The sequence below is a fragment of the Theropithecus gelada genome, chromosome 19, assembly GCF_003255815.1.
Source record: "Theropithecus gelada isolate Dixy chromosome 19, Tgel_1.0, whole genome shotgun sequence".
In the NCBI taxonomy this organism is placed as follows: Eukaryota; Metazoa; Chordata; class Mammalia; order Primates; family Cercopithecidae; genus Theropithecus; species Theropithecus gelada.
The window spans coordinates 36504139-36519281 of NC_037687.1; the positions used below are offsets into that span (position 1 = coordinate 36504139).

The 15143-nt window shown below is 52.8% G+C and overlaps 1 protein-coding gene across 1 annotated transcript in view; it reads left to right on the plus strand.

Annotated features, from left to right (window-relative positions):
• The window catches only part of CD177 (CD177 molecule), a 9647-nt gene extending 1600 nt beyond the window's left edge, over positions 1-8047 (plus strand). Inside the window, exons 4-9 of the mRNA XM_025366851.1 lie at positions 650-772; positions 981-1097; positions 5485-5625; positions 6346-6531; positions 6648-6782; positions 7552-8047. Of these exons, the coding sequence (XP_025222636.1) occupies positions 650-772; positions 981-1097; positions 5485-5625; positions 6346-6531; positions 6648-6782; positions 7552-7784 (935 nt within the window). The 3' untranslated portion in view covers positions 7785-8047. The remainder of the gene's footprint in view (positions 1-649; positions 773-980; positions 1098-5484; positions 5626-6345; positions 6532-6647; positions 6783-7551) is intronic.
• Positions 8048-15143: the final 7096 nt, after the last annotated feature.

Below are 15143 nucleotides of genomic sequence, written 5' to 3' on the forward strand. Positions count from 1 at the left end.
TTCTTTCTTTCTTTCTTTCTTTCTTTCTTTCTTTCTTTCTTTCTTTCTTTCTTTCTTTCTTTCTTTCTTCTTTCTCTTCTCTCTCTATCTCTCTTTCTTTCTTCTTCTTCTTCTTTTTTCTTTTTCATAGTCTCGCTGTGTTGACCAGGCTGGAGTGCAGCGGTGCAATCTTGACTCACTGCAACCTCCGATTCCCGGGTTCAAGCGATTCTCCTGCATCAGCCTCCCAAGTAGCTGGGACTAGAGGTGCCAGCCACCAAGCCCAGCTAATTTTTGTATTTTTAGTAGAGACAGGGTTTTACTATGTTGGCCAGGCTGGTCTGAAACTCCTGACCTCGTGATCCACCTGCCTCGGCCGCCCAAAGTGCTGGGATTACAGGCGAGACCCACCACGCCCAGCCAAGACCACTTTCTGTACCCAGTCCTGGTGCCTCTATCCAGACCTCCTGTTCTCTCTCCCTTCCTCTTTCATAGGTTACACTTCTTTATTTTCCCACATCTAGATCTCATGATAGGAGCTGCAGAAGGCCCCTTTGGGAAGACTGAGCAGGTTGACTCCTGAGGCCAGCAAAAGTGGGGTGCACAGAAGGTATCTGATCAAATCCAGTGCCCTCTCAGTGCCCCCTCACTCTGTCTGTCACTTCCCTAGACCCAGGATCCTTGAGGTGCCCAGTCTGCTTGTCTATGGAAGACTGTCCGGAGGGAACGACAGAAGAGATCTGCCCCAAGGGGACCACGCACTGTTATAATGGCCTCCTCAGGCTCAGGGGAGGTAAGCCTGGGACATCGGGATCCCTGAGGGGACTGAACGGGAAGGTCTGGGGACTGAGATCTTAGTCTCTGGGGAGTGAGGGTGAGCTGAGGCGAGGCATGAGACCCAGAGGAGGGTGGGCCTGGCTTCCTGGAGCTATGCCTGCCTCTGAGGGTTGAGTGGTCCTCAGGCAGCATCACTGACTCTCCCTCGCTCCCCCTTTCTGCAGGAGGCATCTTCTCCAATCTGAGAGTCCAGGGATGCTTGCCCCAGCCAGGTTGCAACCTGCTCAATGGGACACAGGAAATTGGGCCCGTGCGCATGACTGAGAACTGCAATACGAAAGGTGAGTCCCACCCCTAGGCTGTGCCCTGCACTGCAGCCTCAGGGCACGATGACACGTGGGGCATCCAGAGCCATCACACCAAAGCCAGTAGGAGGAAGGTCAAGGGTGCAGGGTGGGCTGCTTGGCATGAGACTTTAGGCAACAGTGAGTGCTGGGGCCCCTGCTGGCTCTCATGCTGCTGAGAGTGACTGGTTACTTCAATTTCTCTGTCTCCACACCCCTGGCCTTGCATAACCCTAGGTCTCCCACTTCCCTAGGCCACCATAGCCTCTCTGCCAGCCTCACCAGCCCTGGTCCTGCCCATGGTGCTGGAGTGCCCCAGCAGCCTTGCCTGTACAGGAGAGAACATCAGAAAATCAAGGGCACTTCAGGTATGACAGAGAAAGCAAGAGTTAAAGAGGACACTAAGAGGGTCCCCCCTTCCCCATTTAGGTACTGCCATGGAAGAGAGTGCCAGGGAATGTCTCCATAAGAAGGGCTCCAAGGCAATGGGAAGCCATGCTGAGGAGGCCGGGGTCTTATATGGATCCCAGCTTCCCTCCTAGGAGCAAAGTCTTTCCCTACCCGTGCCTCTGTTTCCTTGTCTGCCCCCATCAAGCTACCCCTTAGAGTTTAGAAGAGGGAGTTGTGTGAGTTCCGCATACCTTCCTCTGTGTATTTGGCTGTTTCTCCCTGGCTAGGCTGGGAGCCCGAGGCCAGGGACTTGGTATCACTGGCACCAGGGTTTCCAGCCTTGGGTAGCTCAGGAGCCGGCTCAGGAAGGGTACCAGGAGGTGTTTGCTCAAGTGAAGATGTGCAAAGCCCCCTAATGAGTCAGACCCTGTTTCTACCTGAAGGGCCTCCAGGACTAGGAGAGGCAGGTGCCACAGACACAGATAGTCACAGCTTGAGGTGATCAGGGCTGTTGCAAATGGGGATGTGGGGCCTGGGGCAGCTCAGAGGAGGAAGATACTGATGTTGTTGGGGTAGAGAGTAAGGAGGGCTTTACAGAGGAGGTGGCCTGTGAACTGTGTGTTAAAGATGACCTACAGCTTATTGGTAGAAGAGGAACAGGACATTGGTGGCAGAGGGAACAGTGTGTAGCAGCTGCATAGGCCTAGAGGTGGGAGTGAGCCTGCAGTTTTCAAGAAGAGTCCATCACTCCACCTGAGAAGGACTCATCAAGATGAGGGGGTACATCTGGGATTGGGGGTGATTAGAAGTTTTCCAGGTGGACAAGGTGGGTGTGGGGTCGAGGAGGGAGCTGCCCCAAGCCAAAGGCACAGCAGGTGTGAGGCTGAGGAGGAAATGACTTGGCATGCCTTTGGAATGGATACTGGTGGGGGCGGGAGAGGTAAGTGGGAACCTGGTGGTCGCTCAAGTACCTGAAAAGCCAGACTCAGGGGTGGACGGTCTCCTGAAGGCAGGGGAGCCATTTAAGATTGTGGCACAGGGAAGGGCAGGGTCTGAGCCATTTATCTTTCCTTTTGACTGATGCTGGTGTTAAGGGTCTGGCCCTGGTCTCTGGGACCAGGTGACACTGATAATCCAGAAGGCATTTCAGAAACAAATCAGATGCAACATATGCCACACACGCAGCCCACAATAAGCACAGGAGACACCAAAGCATCACACCATGCCACATACACACCACACATCACATACCACACACACACACACACAGAGCGTACAATATGCACAACACACACAAATGCATCACAGAATTGCACAATTACTATGTGTACATGTAGTGTGTATGTGGCATCCACACTACATGTCAGGCACCACACACACTCCCTCTCAACATATTGGACATGCAACACAGACCACACACAACACACAATACACACAACACACCTGGTATGTCACGCACACCACATGCTAACAAAACACAGATACACAGAACACACACCACACCAAACACACAAAACACATACCACATACATCACACACAGTATGTTTATACATGCATGCATCACACAAACATACCATGAACACACCACACACCCCATACAACCACACCCACACACATGTTCTACACACTTACACATACCAGACACCCCTGCACACATGCATGCACCCCCATACCTTATGCACACACACTACACAAACACACACACACCACATGCAAACAAAACACAGATACACAGAACACACACCATGCAAAACACAAAAACACATACCACATACATCACACATAGTATGTCTGCACATGCATGCACCACACAAAAATACCATGAACACACCACACACCCCATACAACCACACCCCTCACATGTATACTACACACTCACACACAGCACACACATCTGCAGACATCATGCATGCACCCTCACACCCCGTGTGCACACACTACACAAACACACACACACACCACACAAAACACAGCTATTACGTACAAATCGGTGCTGTTAATACAGATTCATATTCTTTTAACACTGGAGCCAGATCTTGGAGGCTGTTTTGCCTTCCCTGGTGAAGTGCAGTTCAGCAGCTTAGCAGACAGTGAGCATCACAAGACCAGGCATCAGAAACTGGGGGAACAACAAGATGTTGGGGACCAATTGTGGGAGAGAAGAGGCTCCAGGGTGATAGAACCGCTTATAAGAAGCCACAGCAGTGGGAGGGCTGGGTGCAAGGACACAGGTTACTAAAAGGGGCCATGGCAGCAGCCCCTTGTGAAGAACCAAGAAGCCCTGGGCAGATAAGGCCCTGGCTGCCCCTAGAGGAGCTGGGCAGCGGTCCCAGTGAGAGAGTAGGGAAGAGCCCGCGTCTGAATCAGGGACACGTGGGTCCCAGGCCCTGCTCTGCCGCTGAAACAGCTTTCCAGCCTCAGCTTCACATGAGGATCAGAAGTCTCCATATCTCATGGAACGTCTTTCCCTGGATGTGGGGAAGAGGAGGGGATGGTTGCAGACAGGGGGCGGAAGCAGATGCAAAGGCCTTGAGGTGGGTGAGTGCCTGCCAGAAGCACCTGTGCAGAGCAGAGTGATGGAGGGAGTGGAGTAGGACACCTGCATGGAGCGGGGAGGTGGCCGCATCTTATCAGGCCTCCCGGGCCATTGAAAGGGCTTAGAATTTTATTCTCCAGAATGGGGAACTCCTGGAGTCTTCGGAGCAGCGGAGTGACATGAACTGACTTAGGTTTACCCAGCCTCCCTCTGCCTGGTGGGCGGAGAATGCAGCAAGGGGAAGAGGGGCAGGCAGGCACAGGGAGAGCCCCGGGAGTCAGGTGGGAGCCAAGGGGGGTTGGCCTGGGTGGAAGCAGCAGAGGTGGTGACGTGAGGTTGGGTTTTGAAGAGTTTCTGCAGCTCAAGCCAGTAGAATTTCTTGAGGAACACAACGTGGGAGAGAAAGGGAGTGGTCAAGGACAACACCAACCTTTTCAGCTAGGCTGGCAGAGATGAGCCACCACAGGTATAAGTAGGGGAGATGGGAGTGGGGAGAGAAGGGTGGGAGAAGAGAGCAGGAGCCATGATTTTGATTTTGTCATCTGTGAAGCATGCAAATGAGCAGCCCTCCGGGGTGGCATCAGTTCTGCAGGTCGCGTGTGTTGGTGGAAGCTGGGGGCTCAGTCTAAGAGTCCCCGCATCATGGGACAGATGCCCCCTGCTCTGTCATGGCCATGAGGGAAGGCCGGGGGCTGTGGTTTCACACTAGAGCCTTGAGGGCCTCAGGGCCAAGGTAGCCGAGGATGGTCATCAGTACCTGTCTCTGTCCTGCCCTCAACCCCGACCCTGAGGGTCCAGAGTCCCTGGGTTCCCAGCCTACCTCTGCTGCTCACAAGCTGTGTGGCACAGGCGGCTACTGAGCAATCCTGCCTGTTTCCCTTGTTGCAAATGAGGGTGCTGATTGTGATCGCCCCACCTACTGTTGGGGTGCTGTGGGGAAATGAGGCATCCCAGATAAGCTGAGCTCCCTGGGACCTTAGATAGGTGGATCTGTGGGAAGCAGTGACGTCAGCCAGGTGCAAAGGCAGTGCTCAGCCCACCCTGGCCCTCCGCATCTTTTGTTTGGAACATAGGGCTTTGCAACTGAAAGGTATGAGAAAGGTCTCAGGCTGTCTTCCTTGTTATTGAAATGAGGACCTTGAAGTTCAGATGGGGAAGGAGAGATGGGCAGAGGATAAGGAAGAGCTTCCATTGGTCTCACAGCTCTGAAGCAAGGAACAACCATTCCCACAGGGCTGTGAGAGGATGTCCCTGCAGATGTTCAAGTAGAAACAGGGGGAACAATGAGGGCGGGGTTTGGACTCCCAAGTCCTTTCTGAATCCGTGGTTGAGGGACTCCGTGGCCTGGTCACCTGGAGTGTGACTCAAGAGCAAGATCACCTTCCCTAGCTGAGGACCTGGAGGGACAGACATGGTCGGTTCCTGGCTTACACAGACCCTGGGTTTCCTCTCCCCAGATTTTCTGACCTGCCATCGGGGGAACTCTTTGCGGAAGGATGATAACTTGGCTCAAGTACCCATTGGATGGACCATGTCTAATACCGTGATGTGCGAGGCGGGCCAGGTGTGTCAGGAGACGCTGCTGCTCATAGATGTAGGTGCGTGGACTGAGGTAGAAGACAAACACTTGTCCCAGGTCCCTGGCAGCTCCCTCCACCCCACTGGATTCTTTCCCCTGAATTTCCTGCTCCGTTTCCTCCACATCTGCAATTTTCAATTCAACTATTCTTCTCTCTGGATCTTAGATTCCCCTTATGAAAACTGGGGGTGAAGCAGTGAGAATGACGGTGTCTGCCTTTCTGGGTGGGGTGACGATGTATGCGGTAATCCCTGCCCAGGGCGGAGAACTGTGCCAACACTGAGGAATCTCAGTGGCTTCATACAGTCTGGAAATGTTTATCCAGCATTTGTCTTAGGCGCTGCAGATCCAATCCCATCTGTATTCCTGCAGCTTTGTATACCTTGAGAAACAGGAAACAAACAAAAAGCAGCAAAGTATAGGGATGGAGATCCCAGCTCTGGAGAGAAATCTGGCTAGGAAAAGTGAGGTGAAGGCTACAACATTAAGCTGAGTGTTCAGGGGAGACTCATGGAGAAGGTGACGTTTGAGTGAGAACTGGGAGGAGGCAGAGCTTCGGGGAGGACCCAGGCCCTGGCCTCCGTCTTTGCCCCATGCTAAACATGACCCATGCAGTTGTGATCAGGGCATTCACCCTCTGCCTGAGGGGTATTGTGGAGGGCAGGGAGTCCAGTTCTGGAGCCCCTGTTGCCCTGGGAGCTGTCCAGTCCCCCAGCCCAGCTTTCCCTCTCACCCTTAGGACTCAAATCGACCCTGGTGTGGAGCAAAGGCTGCAGCGCTGTTGGGGCTCAAAATTCCCAGAAGACCTCCATCCACTCAGCCCCTCCTGGGGTGCTCGTGGCCTCCTATGCCCACTTCTGCTCCTCAGACCTGTGCAATGGTGCCAGCAGCAGCAGCGTCCTGCTGAACTCCCTCCCTCCTCAAGGTATGGGATCCAGGGCCATGGAGAAATGAGGCCCAGACACACAGACACTCTGGTCCAAGGTGGGCGGCTGCTCTGAGCACAAAGTCACGTACCCCCACCTTCTCTCTGCTCCCCAGGTGCCCCTGAGCCAGGAGACCAGCAGTGTCTTACCTGTGTGCAGCCCTTGGGAACCTGCTCAAGTGACTCCCCAGTAAAGACCTGCCCCAGGGGCACCACTCATTGTTATGATGGGTACATTAGTCTCTCAGGAGGTGAGTGCTGCAAGCAGGGCCCCAAGGATGAAGGTGCTGGTGTCCTGGGCTCCTGGGACTGCGGGAGGAGGAAGCTGGAGCTCTGGACTCCTGGGTTTCAGGGAGGAGGGGCTGGGCCTGGACTCCTGGTCTGAGGGAGGAGGCGGTGGGGGCCTGGGCTCCTGGGTCTGAGGGAGGAGGGGGTGGGGGCCTGGACTCCTGGGTCTGAGGGAGGAGGGACTCAGGGCATAGAGTACTGGGTCTGAGGGAGGAGGGACTCGGGGCCTGGATTCCTGGGTCTGAGGGAGGAGGGACTCAGGGCATAGAGTACTGGGTCTGAGGGAGGAGGGGGTGGGGGCTTGGGCTCCTGGGTCTGAGGGAGGAGGGACTCAGGGCCTGGATTCCTGGGTCTGAGGGAGGAGGGACTCGGGGCTTGGGCTCCTGGGTCTGAGGGAGGAGGGACTCGGGGCCTGGATTCCTGGGTCTGAGGGAGGAGGGACTCAGGGCGTAGAGTACTGGGTCTAAGGGAGGAGGGGCTGGGGGCCTGGACTCCTGGGTCTGAGGAGCTGGGCCTCTGGGCTCTTGGGTCTGAGGGAAGAGGGGCTGGGGTCCTGTACTCCTAGGTCTAGGAGGATGGCCTAGGGGTCTAGGCTCCTTGATCTGAGGAGGGAGGACTGGGGGCCTGGACTCCTGGGAGTGAGAGAGGAGGGTCTGGGGCCTGGACTCCTGGGTTCACGAATTTGGCTGGGCTGTACTTTGTGTCCTTTCTGATTTGGTCTTCTCCCTCTAGGTGGGGTAACCACCACAATGGGCATTCAGGGCTGTGTGGCCCAACCTTCCAGCTCCTTGTTGAACCACACCAGACAAATCGGGATCTTCTCTGTGCGTGAGAAGGGTGAAGAGGAGTCTCCTGCCCCTCATTCTGAGAGAGGTGGGGCTGGGGGCCTGGAGTCTCTCACTTGGGGGGTGGGGCTGGCACTGGCCCTGGCGCTTTGGTGCGGGGCTCTTTGCCCTTCCTGCTAACTCCATTTCCCCCACGATTCTTCACCCCTGCTGACCACCACACTCAACCGTCCCTCTGACCTCGTAACTTAATGGCCTTGGACACCAAATTCTTTTCCCATCCTGCCCATGAATTATCTTCCCCACACACAATCATTCATGTCTACTCACCTAATAGCGACCCTGGGGAGGGCCTGGAGCAGCTGGACTTGTCCTATGGGAGAGGGGACATTGGAGGAGTGGCTGCATGTATCTGAATAATAAAGACCTTGTCCTTTCTTCCAGTGCTGAGGTTTCTCCATGTGAGGGGACAGCAGGACACCCAGGGATCTAGTGTGGGGGAGGAGAGGAACCTAATGAAAAAATGATCATCCAAAGCCTGCCCTTTATTGGTCTGGTTCACGTCTCCAAACCAGCTTGGATGGTAGCAGAGACCATTACCTGGAGGGGAAGATGCACTGAGACGTATGAGGCTTCCAGCCTAGCAGCCAAGGTCCTCGCACAAACAGGTGGCTCATCCCATCTGAGCAACTGCAGGAGAGATTAGTATAGTCATGCATTGCTTAACGACAGGGATATGTCTTGAGAAATGTGTCGTTAGGTGATTTTATCGCCATAGGAACATTGTAGAGAGCACTTACAAAAACCCAGATGGTACAGCCCAACACACACCCAGGATGGATGGTAGAGTTGACTGCCCCTAGGCCAGAAGCCTGCAGTGCATGTTATGGTGTGAATACTGCAGGCAATTTTAACACCACGACAAGTATTTGTGTATCTATACACATCTAAATGTAGAAAAGGTACAGCATAAATACAATATTGTCATCTCTGGAGACCACCGTTCTATGCGCAATTCGTCATTGACCCAAACGTTGCTATGTACCATCTGCCTATCATGGGATAATTGACATAAGGGCTTGAGAGAACTCCAGAAAAAAATGGGTTAGCATTTTCCCAGAGCTGTTACCGCTGGGTCTTTCTTACCACCATCGCCCAATAAGGGCGAGGAGAGGAGCCACTGCTGGAATCTGCAGAGAAGAGAGAGAGAGATACATACACAGACAGAAATAGAGCTGGAGAGAGAGCCAGAGACAGAAAGAGAGAGATATTCAGAGACGGTTGCCTAACAGGAGCTCCCATCTCAGGCTGAAAAACACATCCAGCCCACAATGATACTGGGGAGGGAGGTGGGGAACTAAAATTCCAAACTGATGTCCTCATTCTGGTCTGCAGTTGAGGTTCCCCACTGACTGAACCCCCTAGAGGCTGGAAGCAGGAGACTCCACTGATCCAGCCCCCATAGATCTACCATTCACAGTAGAGAACAGAGAAGAGGGGAGGGAAGAGGAGAAGAGAGTGAAGCTGGAGAAGGAAACAGAACATGTCTAGTACCATTCACTCCCTTGCCTCTACAGCATCCACCCTTTCCCTTTGTCCAGATGTAAATCAGAGTCCAAGCCAGGCACGGTGGCTTGCGCCTGTAATGTCAGCACTTTGGGAAGCCGAGGTGGGAGGATCACTTGAGCCCAGGAGTTTGAAACCAGCCTGGGCAACATAGTGAAACCACTTCTCTACAAAAAATACAAAAAATTTACCTGTTGTGGTGGTGCACGTCTGTGGTCCCAGCTACTCAGAAGGCTGAGGGAGGAGGATCATCTGAGTCCAGGAGGTCAAGGGTGCAGTGAGCCAAGACTGTGCAACTGTCAACTCCAGCCTGGGTGACAGAGTGAGATCCTGTCTCAAGGGGGAAAAAATCAGAGTCCTCCGTGCAGATGACACACAATTCCAGTCCTTTCCTCTGTCACAGCAACAGTGTGTGTGATGATGACAATGATGCCCTCCTCCCATTATGCTGGGCACCAGTTCTTCGCCCACAATGAGAGGAAGATGGGGAGGAGATGGCTTCCAACACAGCTGCTGAGGTCCTGGGGACAGGGCTGCTGGTGCTCAGAGCTGCTTTCTTCTAGTACATTCCACATTGTCTTCCCACCTCCAAAACCTCCTTTGGATATTATTTGTTACCTGCAACATAACCCAAATCTTGGTTCTTATGGAGAGTTAGTCTTGGATGGCCTTGTCTTTAGTGAGTTTCTATAGTTTTCCATGGAACAGGGCCCTGGCCAAGGAAATGTTACCCCCATGAGTTGCCTGCCTTCAAAAATAGCCTCCTTGTCCCAGCCACCTGACCTCCCTCTGTAATCAGATGCCGTTCCCCCGACTGCAGAGAGACCTCTCCTTTGCCTGCTGTTTTGGCAGCACGAGGGGCACAGGATGGCTGGAGGGCTGTCATGGCTTCCCACAGATCAGAACTAGGAAGAGATTCCTCATCCACAGCAGCCCAGGGCCATGGGGACAAGGAGCAAGCATTCTCTCAGTGGGCTGGCAGATGCAATCATGGGAGGGACCTACCCTTATTCTTCCTGTCTTTCCTGGATCTTTGCATCTGGCCCTGGGAAAAGTGACCTGATGGCCTGGCTGCTGGTTTATAAGATGTGTGGCATCTCCTGTGGGGTGATGGGCTACGGTCTCCCTCCTGGTGCCCTGATAAGCCACACACGAGCCATTGCGCCATTCTGAGAAGCAGCTATCTCCGTGTCGTGGGGCACCTGAGATGGTCAGTGGGTTCCACGGGTGTGAGTTAATCACCTCCCATTCTTTGCGTTAAGATGTGTCCCCCAGTGGAAGTAATCCTGCATAGGTTCCAGAGCCACAGGAAAGGCCCTGTTCATGGAAGCACTGAGCAGGGTCCAGGGAAGTCCAGTTGGAACCCTCAGTGTGTGTGTATCCCTGTGAGGACAAAGCCCAGTCCCCTCCAGGATGGGATGTGTCCTGTGTGGCCAGCCTATCCATAGTGGTCAGGTAGTCCTCCTGTAAAATGACACCTTCCAGGGTCTTAGCCCTGGGCTGTGCCTACACTGGGCAGGGCTGGGTACAGTGTGCAGCCAGGCCAGTGCTGGGAGACTCAGTCCACTTGTGGTAAGGTATGTCGCCGTCCTCCCTGTCCATGTGGCCATCTGTGCCTGGACCCCCTGAGCAAGCTCTGAGGGACACAGTCTGCCTGACACTGTCCACCAAACACCAAGAACCTCATCCTCACAGCACAGGTTCTGGGCTTAAGGGTGGGGACGGCATAGCTCACACTTTGTGCCCATCCCCAGAGGAACATCCATGTCTCCTCCCTGTCTTAATTTTACTCTTTTATTCTCTTCAAGTCCTTGACCATGTGGCCCACTCTGGGTTCATGCAATGGGCCCAAGTCCATCTCTCCTTGCAGAACCCCTGAGGCTCTGCCCATCTGAAGGATTTCCCTACGTCACTCCTCAGGACCACCTGAAGTGGGCACTAAGGCAGCCACCGTCCACTTCTGCTGGGTGCCAGCTCACCGTGAGGACCCATCCATAAGCCTGGTCTGCAGTTTCCTCCTCTGTATGAGGTCATGGGGCTTCCCAGGAGCTCACAGATGTGGTAGAGGGAGGGGCAGGAGGAGAGGTGCCATGGGAGCCTGAGTCACTTGCTGGCCTCGGACCTGCTTGAGCCTGACCCCATGCTCAGCTCTCCTGTGGATGCTGGAGGCTGCTGTGCATACCCCAGGTTATGGTTTGGTAGCTCAGAGAGCACCAGGACCTGAACTTGATTGCCCTGGGCCCAGGGATGAGCCAAGAGCTGCTTTCCGAATGATAAGAGTTACCTGCAGGAGGAGGCGCGGAATTTCTCTAGAACCTCCAGTTCTGCACTGTGAATCTTTTGGAGCTTGTGAAAAGCTCCATAAAATAATGCACTGGATTTGAAACATGGACTCTCTTACATTTGTTCATTTCTAAGTATACTCATCCAGGAGTTATTGAGAGTAACATTTTGCAATTCCATCTGGAGTGATTTACTGGGAAGTGCTGTGGTTCATTTCTTTCTTTTTGTTTTTGTTTTTTTTTTTTTTGTTTTTTTTTTCCAGACAGAGTCTCACTCTGTCGCCCAGGCTGGAGTGCAGTGGCGCGATCTTGGCTCACTGCAACCTCTGCCTGCCGGGTTCAAGCAATTCTCCTGCCTCAGCCTCCTGAGTAGCTAGGACTACAGGCGTGAGCCACCATGCCCGGCTAATTTTTTTGTATTTTTAGTAGAGACGGGGTTTCACCATGCTGGCCAGGCTGGTCTCGAACTCCTGACCTCGTGATCTGCCCACCTCGGCCTCCCAAAGTGCTGGGATTACAGGCGTGAGCCACCACGCTAGGCCCTTAAATTTTTTTTGAGAAAATGTCTCACTTCTGTTTCTCAGGATGTAGTGTAGGAGTGTAATCATGGCTCACTGCAACCTGGACTTTCTGGGCTCAGGTGATCCTCTCACCTCAGTCTCCCGAGTAGCTAGGACTACAGGTGTGTGTCACCATACCCAGCTATATATTTTAAAACTATTTTTAGTAGATAAAAGAGTTCATCATATTGCCCAGTCTGGTCTGCAACTCCTGGGCTCAAGCCCCACCTAGCCCTCCTAAAGTGTTGGGATTACAGGCATGAACCACCATTTCTGGCCCCCTATTTTGAAATTTTACTTAATTGATAAATATTCAACACATACACATACACGTGTGCATACTCAAAGAAAGCAGATGACTGTCCACAGGAAAGGCCCTGTTCACGGAAGCACTTTGAGATTATGACAAAGGTGGGGGCTTCATGATGGAATTAATGCCTTTATAAAAACAGACACAGGAGAATCGTCTCTCTCATTTTCTCTGTCTTTTCTCCCCGCTCCCAGCCCTTCACCATTTGTAGATACATTAAGAAAACAGGCACCTGCGGGAAAGCCCTAGCCAGGACTGAATCAGCTGGCACCTGGACTTTGGACTTTCCAGCCTCCAGAACTGTGATAAATAGATTTCTACTGTTTAAGTCACCAAGGCAACAGTGTTTGTTACAACAGCCCAAGCTCAGGAATATACTGTCTGACCCTTGTTTTGAATGAAACTCTTCAGTTTCTTCATTAACTTAGCTGGCAGCTCTTGTCTGCAGCAGCACCAGAGGCCCCAAGAAAAGAGCTCCAGCAGGGCCTCAACCTTCAAGGATCCCATGGGGCCTCCTTGATGTCAGGACCTGGATGTCAGGTGAGGCTTCAGTGATACAACCAAAATGTGAAATCGTAAGTGTTTTTACCACTTACACTGGCGAGCACATGCCAACCTCGACACAACAGATACAGACTCTAGAAAGCCCAGACAGAAAGGAGAGGAGGGACCTGTTGGCTTTTTCGGGTCCGGGGTGTTATCTGACAGGTGTCCAGCAGGGAGCTTTAATGGATGTGTTTAAAGCAAGTAAACACTGGGGCATGGAGATCACGCTGTGACTGAAAGGTGGTCACTTTAAATTTGAGGGCAAATGTCAGAACTGTCAGTTGAAAGGAAGCAGCTGGAGAGAGGGGAGCCCAGCACACTAAGCAGGAGAGATGCCTCCAAGATTTTATCTCTGGCCACCAGATGGAGTCATTTGGATCGGGTACAGTATTTGAGACTCTGTCATGGTGACCAAGTTCTGCCTCTGAGATGAGGAAATTAAATGTACACTTTTAAAAATGCATGTTGAGGCAACATGAAATTATGAGCCCTTGTGACACCCAGGGACTCCAACAGGGCGTGGTGCTGTGTTCCAGAGTCAGGGTCCTGGATTCTGGTCCCCTGACAGTGAGAAATGAAGATGACCTGTCTCTGCTCCCCCTCTGCTCCCCTGAAACTGATCTTTTCACCCTGCACCTCCCTGTTCTGCTCCCAAACCCCCTTCAGTGCTCATCCCGAGACATCACTCCCCATATCCCAAAACATATCGCCCCCACGGCATGCACAGTATAGCCCAAAGCACACAAACACCAACTCACAGATAGTGACAAAAATCTGTGTTTGGGACATGTGATTGTGAAATAGGGAGGACAGTGCACTCACAGCCACAGAGACTGGGAATCGAGGGGCTGGAACATGATGGAGCTGTAACATGACATGTGTGAGTTCATGTGAAATGTGAAGATTCACGAGGAATAAAATGCAGCCTGGCCTGGGGCCACCGCCGTACACACTTCCATCCCTGTCCACCAGAGGGCGGCAGAGCTCCTACTGGCCTGCTGCCTCCCGAATAGCCCTAGAGCTTTCTCAGCAGGGTCCACAGCCCAGCAGGGTCACCTCTGCACCCTCCAAGCTCTCCACACAGACTCTGTCAGCTCCTCCCTGCAGCCAGGCGGCCGCCTACCTGAGACTGCTCCCTCTGCAGGCAACCCCCCACACGCCCTCCTTCCTGGGGCTCACCCAAAAGGGCATCTCCCAGGGTGGCCGTGGTGCACGTGATGCCACACTGGGTACTTTTTCCTTGTGACTTCCTTTCAACTTCATCAACTCCTTCTGTGACTGCTCTCTAAATACCTGCCCCTGCTTTTCGGTCCTGTTTTTTGGGGCATCCCAGGCTGAGCCCAGTGCTGACACAGAACAGCGGCTGCCTGAGTGCCCATGGCATCCCCAGGAATCACCCAGGCACCCTGTGACCTGCCGTCTACATTGGGGGGCTCAGAGAGCATGTGACAGTCCTGCTGGTCCTGAATCTGGCTAAATCAAGCTGCCAGGTGAAACCAAGCCTCCCCTGGGTCAGGCTACAGGGAAATGGGCAGAGAGGGAGCCTCAGGCCAGACTTCTGTATGTCCAGAAGTAGAATTGCTGGATCAAGTAGTAATTCTTTAATTTTTTTGAGAAACTGCCATACTATTTTCCACAGCAGCTATAACATTTCCCATTCCCATCAGCAATGCACTAGAGCTCCAATTTTTCCACCTACTTGAAAACACTTGTGGTTTCATGCTATTCTTGTTGTTGTTTTTATTAAAGCCATTTTAATGTATGTGAGGTGGTGTATTATACTGTGGTTTTGATTTGCATATCTGTAAGTATTAGTGATGTTGAGAATCCTTGCATGTCCTCATTGGCCATGTGTACATCTTCCTTGGAGAAGTATTTTAGTCTTTTGTCCCCTTTTAAAGTTGGGTTTTTGGATTTTTGCTGTATTTGTTTTGTAGTGGTTCTAGTCAAGTACAAATTGTGAGGTCCTGTTCCAGCCAATGGAAGCTGGACACAGCAGTAGGGTGGATGCGTCAGGTTATAAATGACCCTGTCTCCTTTGTTCGTGTGTGCGTTCATGGCAAGACTTCTAGCAAGCGGCACCCTTTCTGCAGAAAGTAACCTTTCTGAGAGATCCTCTGTCTCAGTGTTGATCTTTATGACACCGAGCACCCATTCCCAACAATTTGGAGGCCCCAGTGAGATTAACATTCGCCTCTGGGACAGTCTTTGGCCCTCTCTCATGGGGAGCCGCTCTGCCGCCCTTGGTGGCCGCCCCAGGAGGACAGCCAGGACC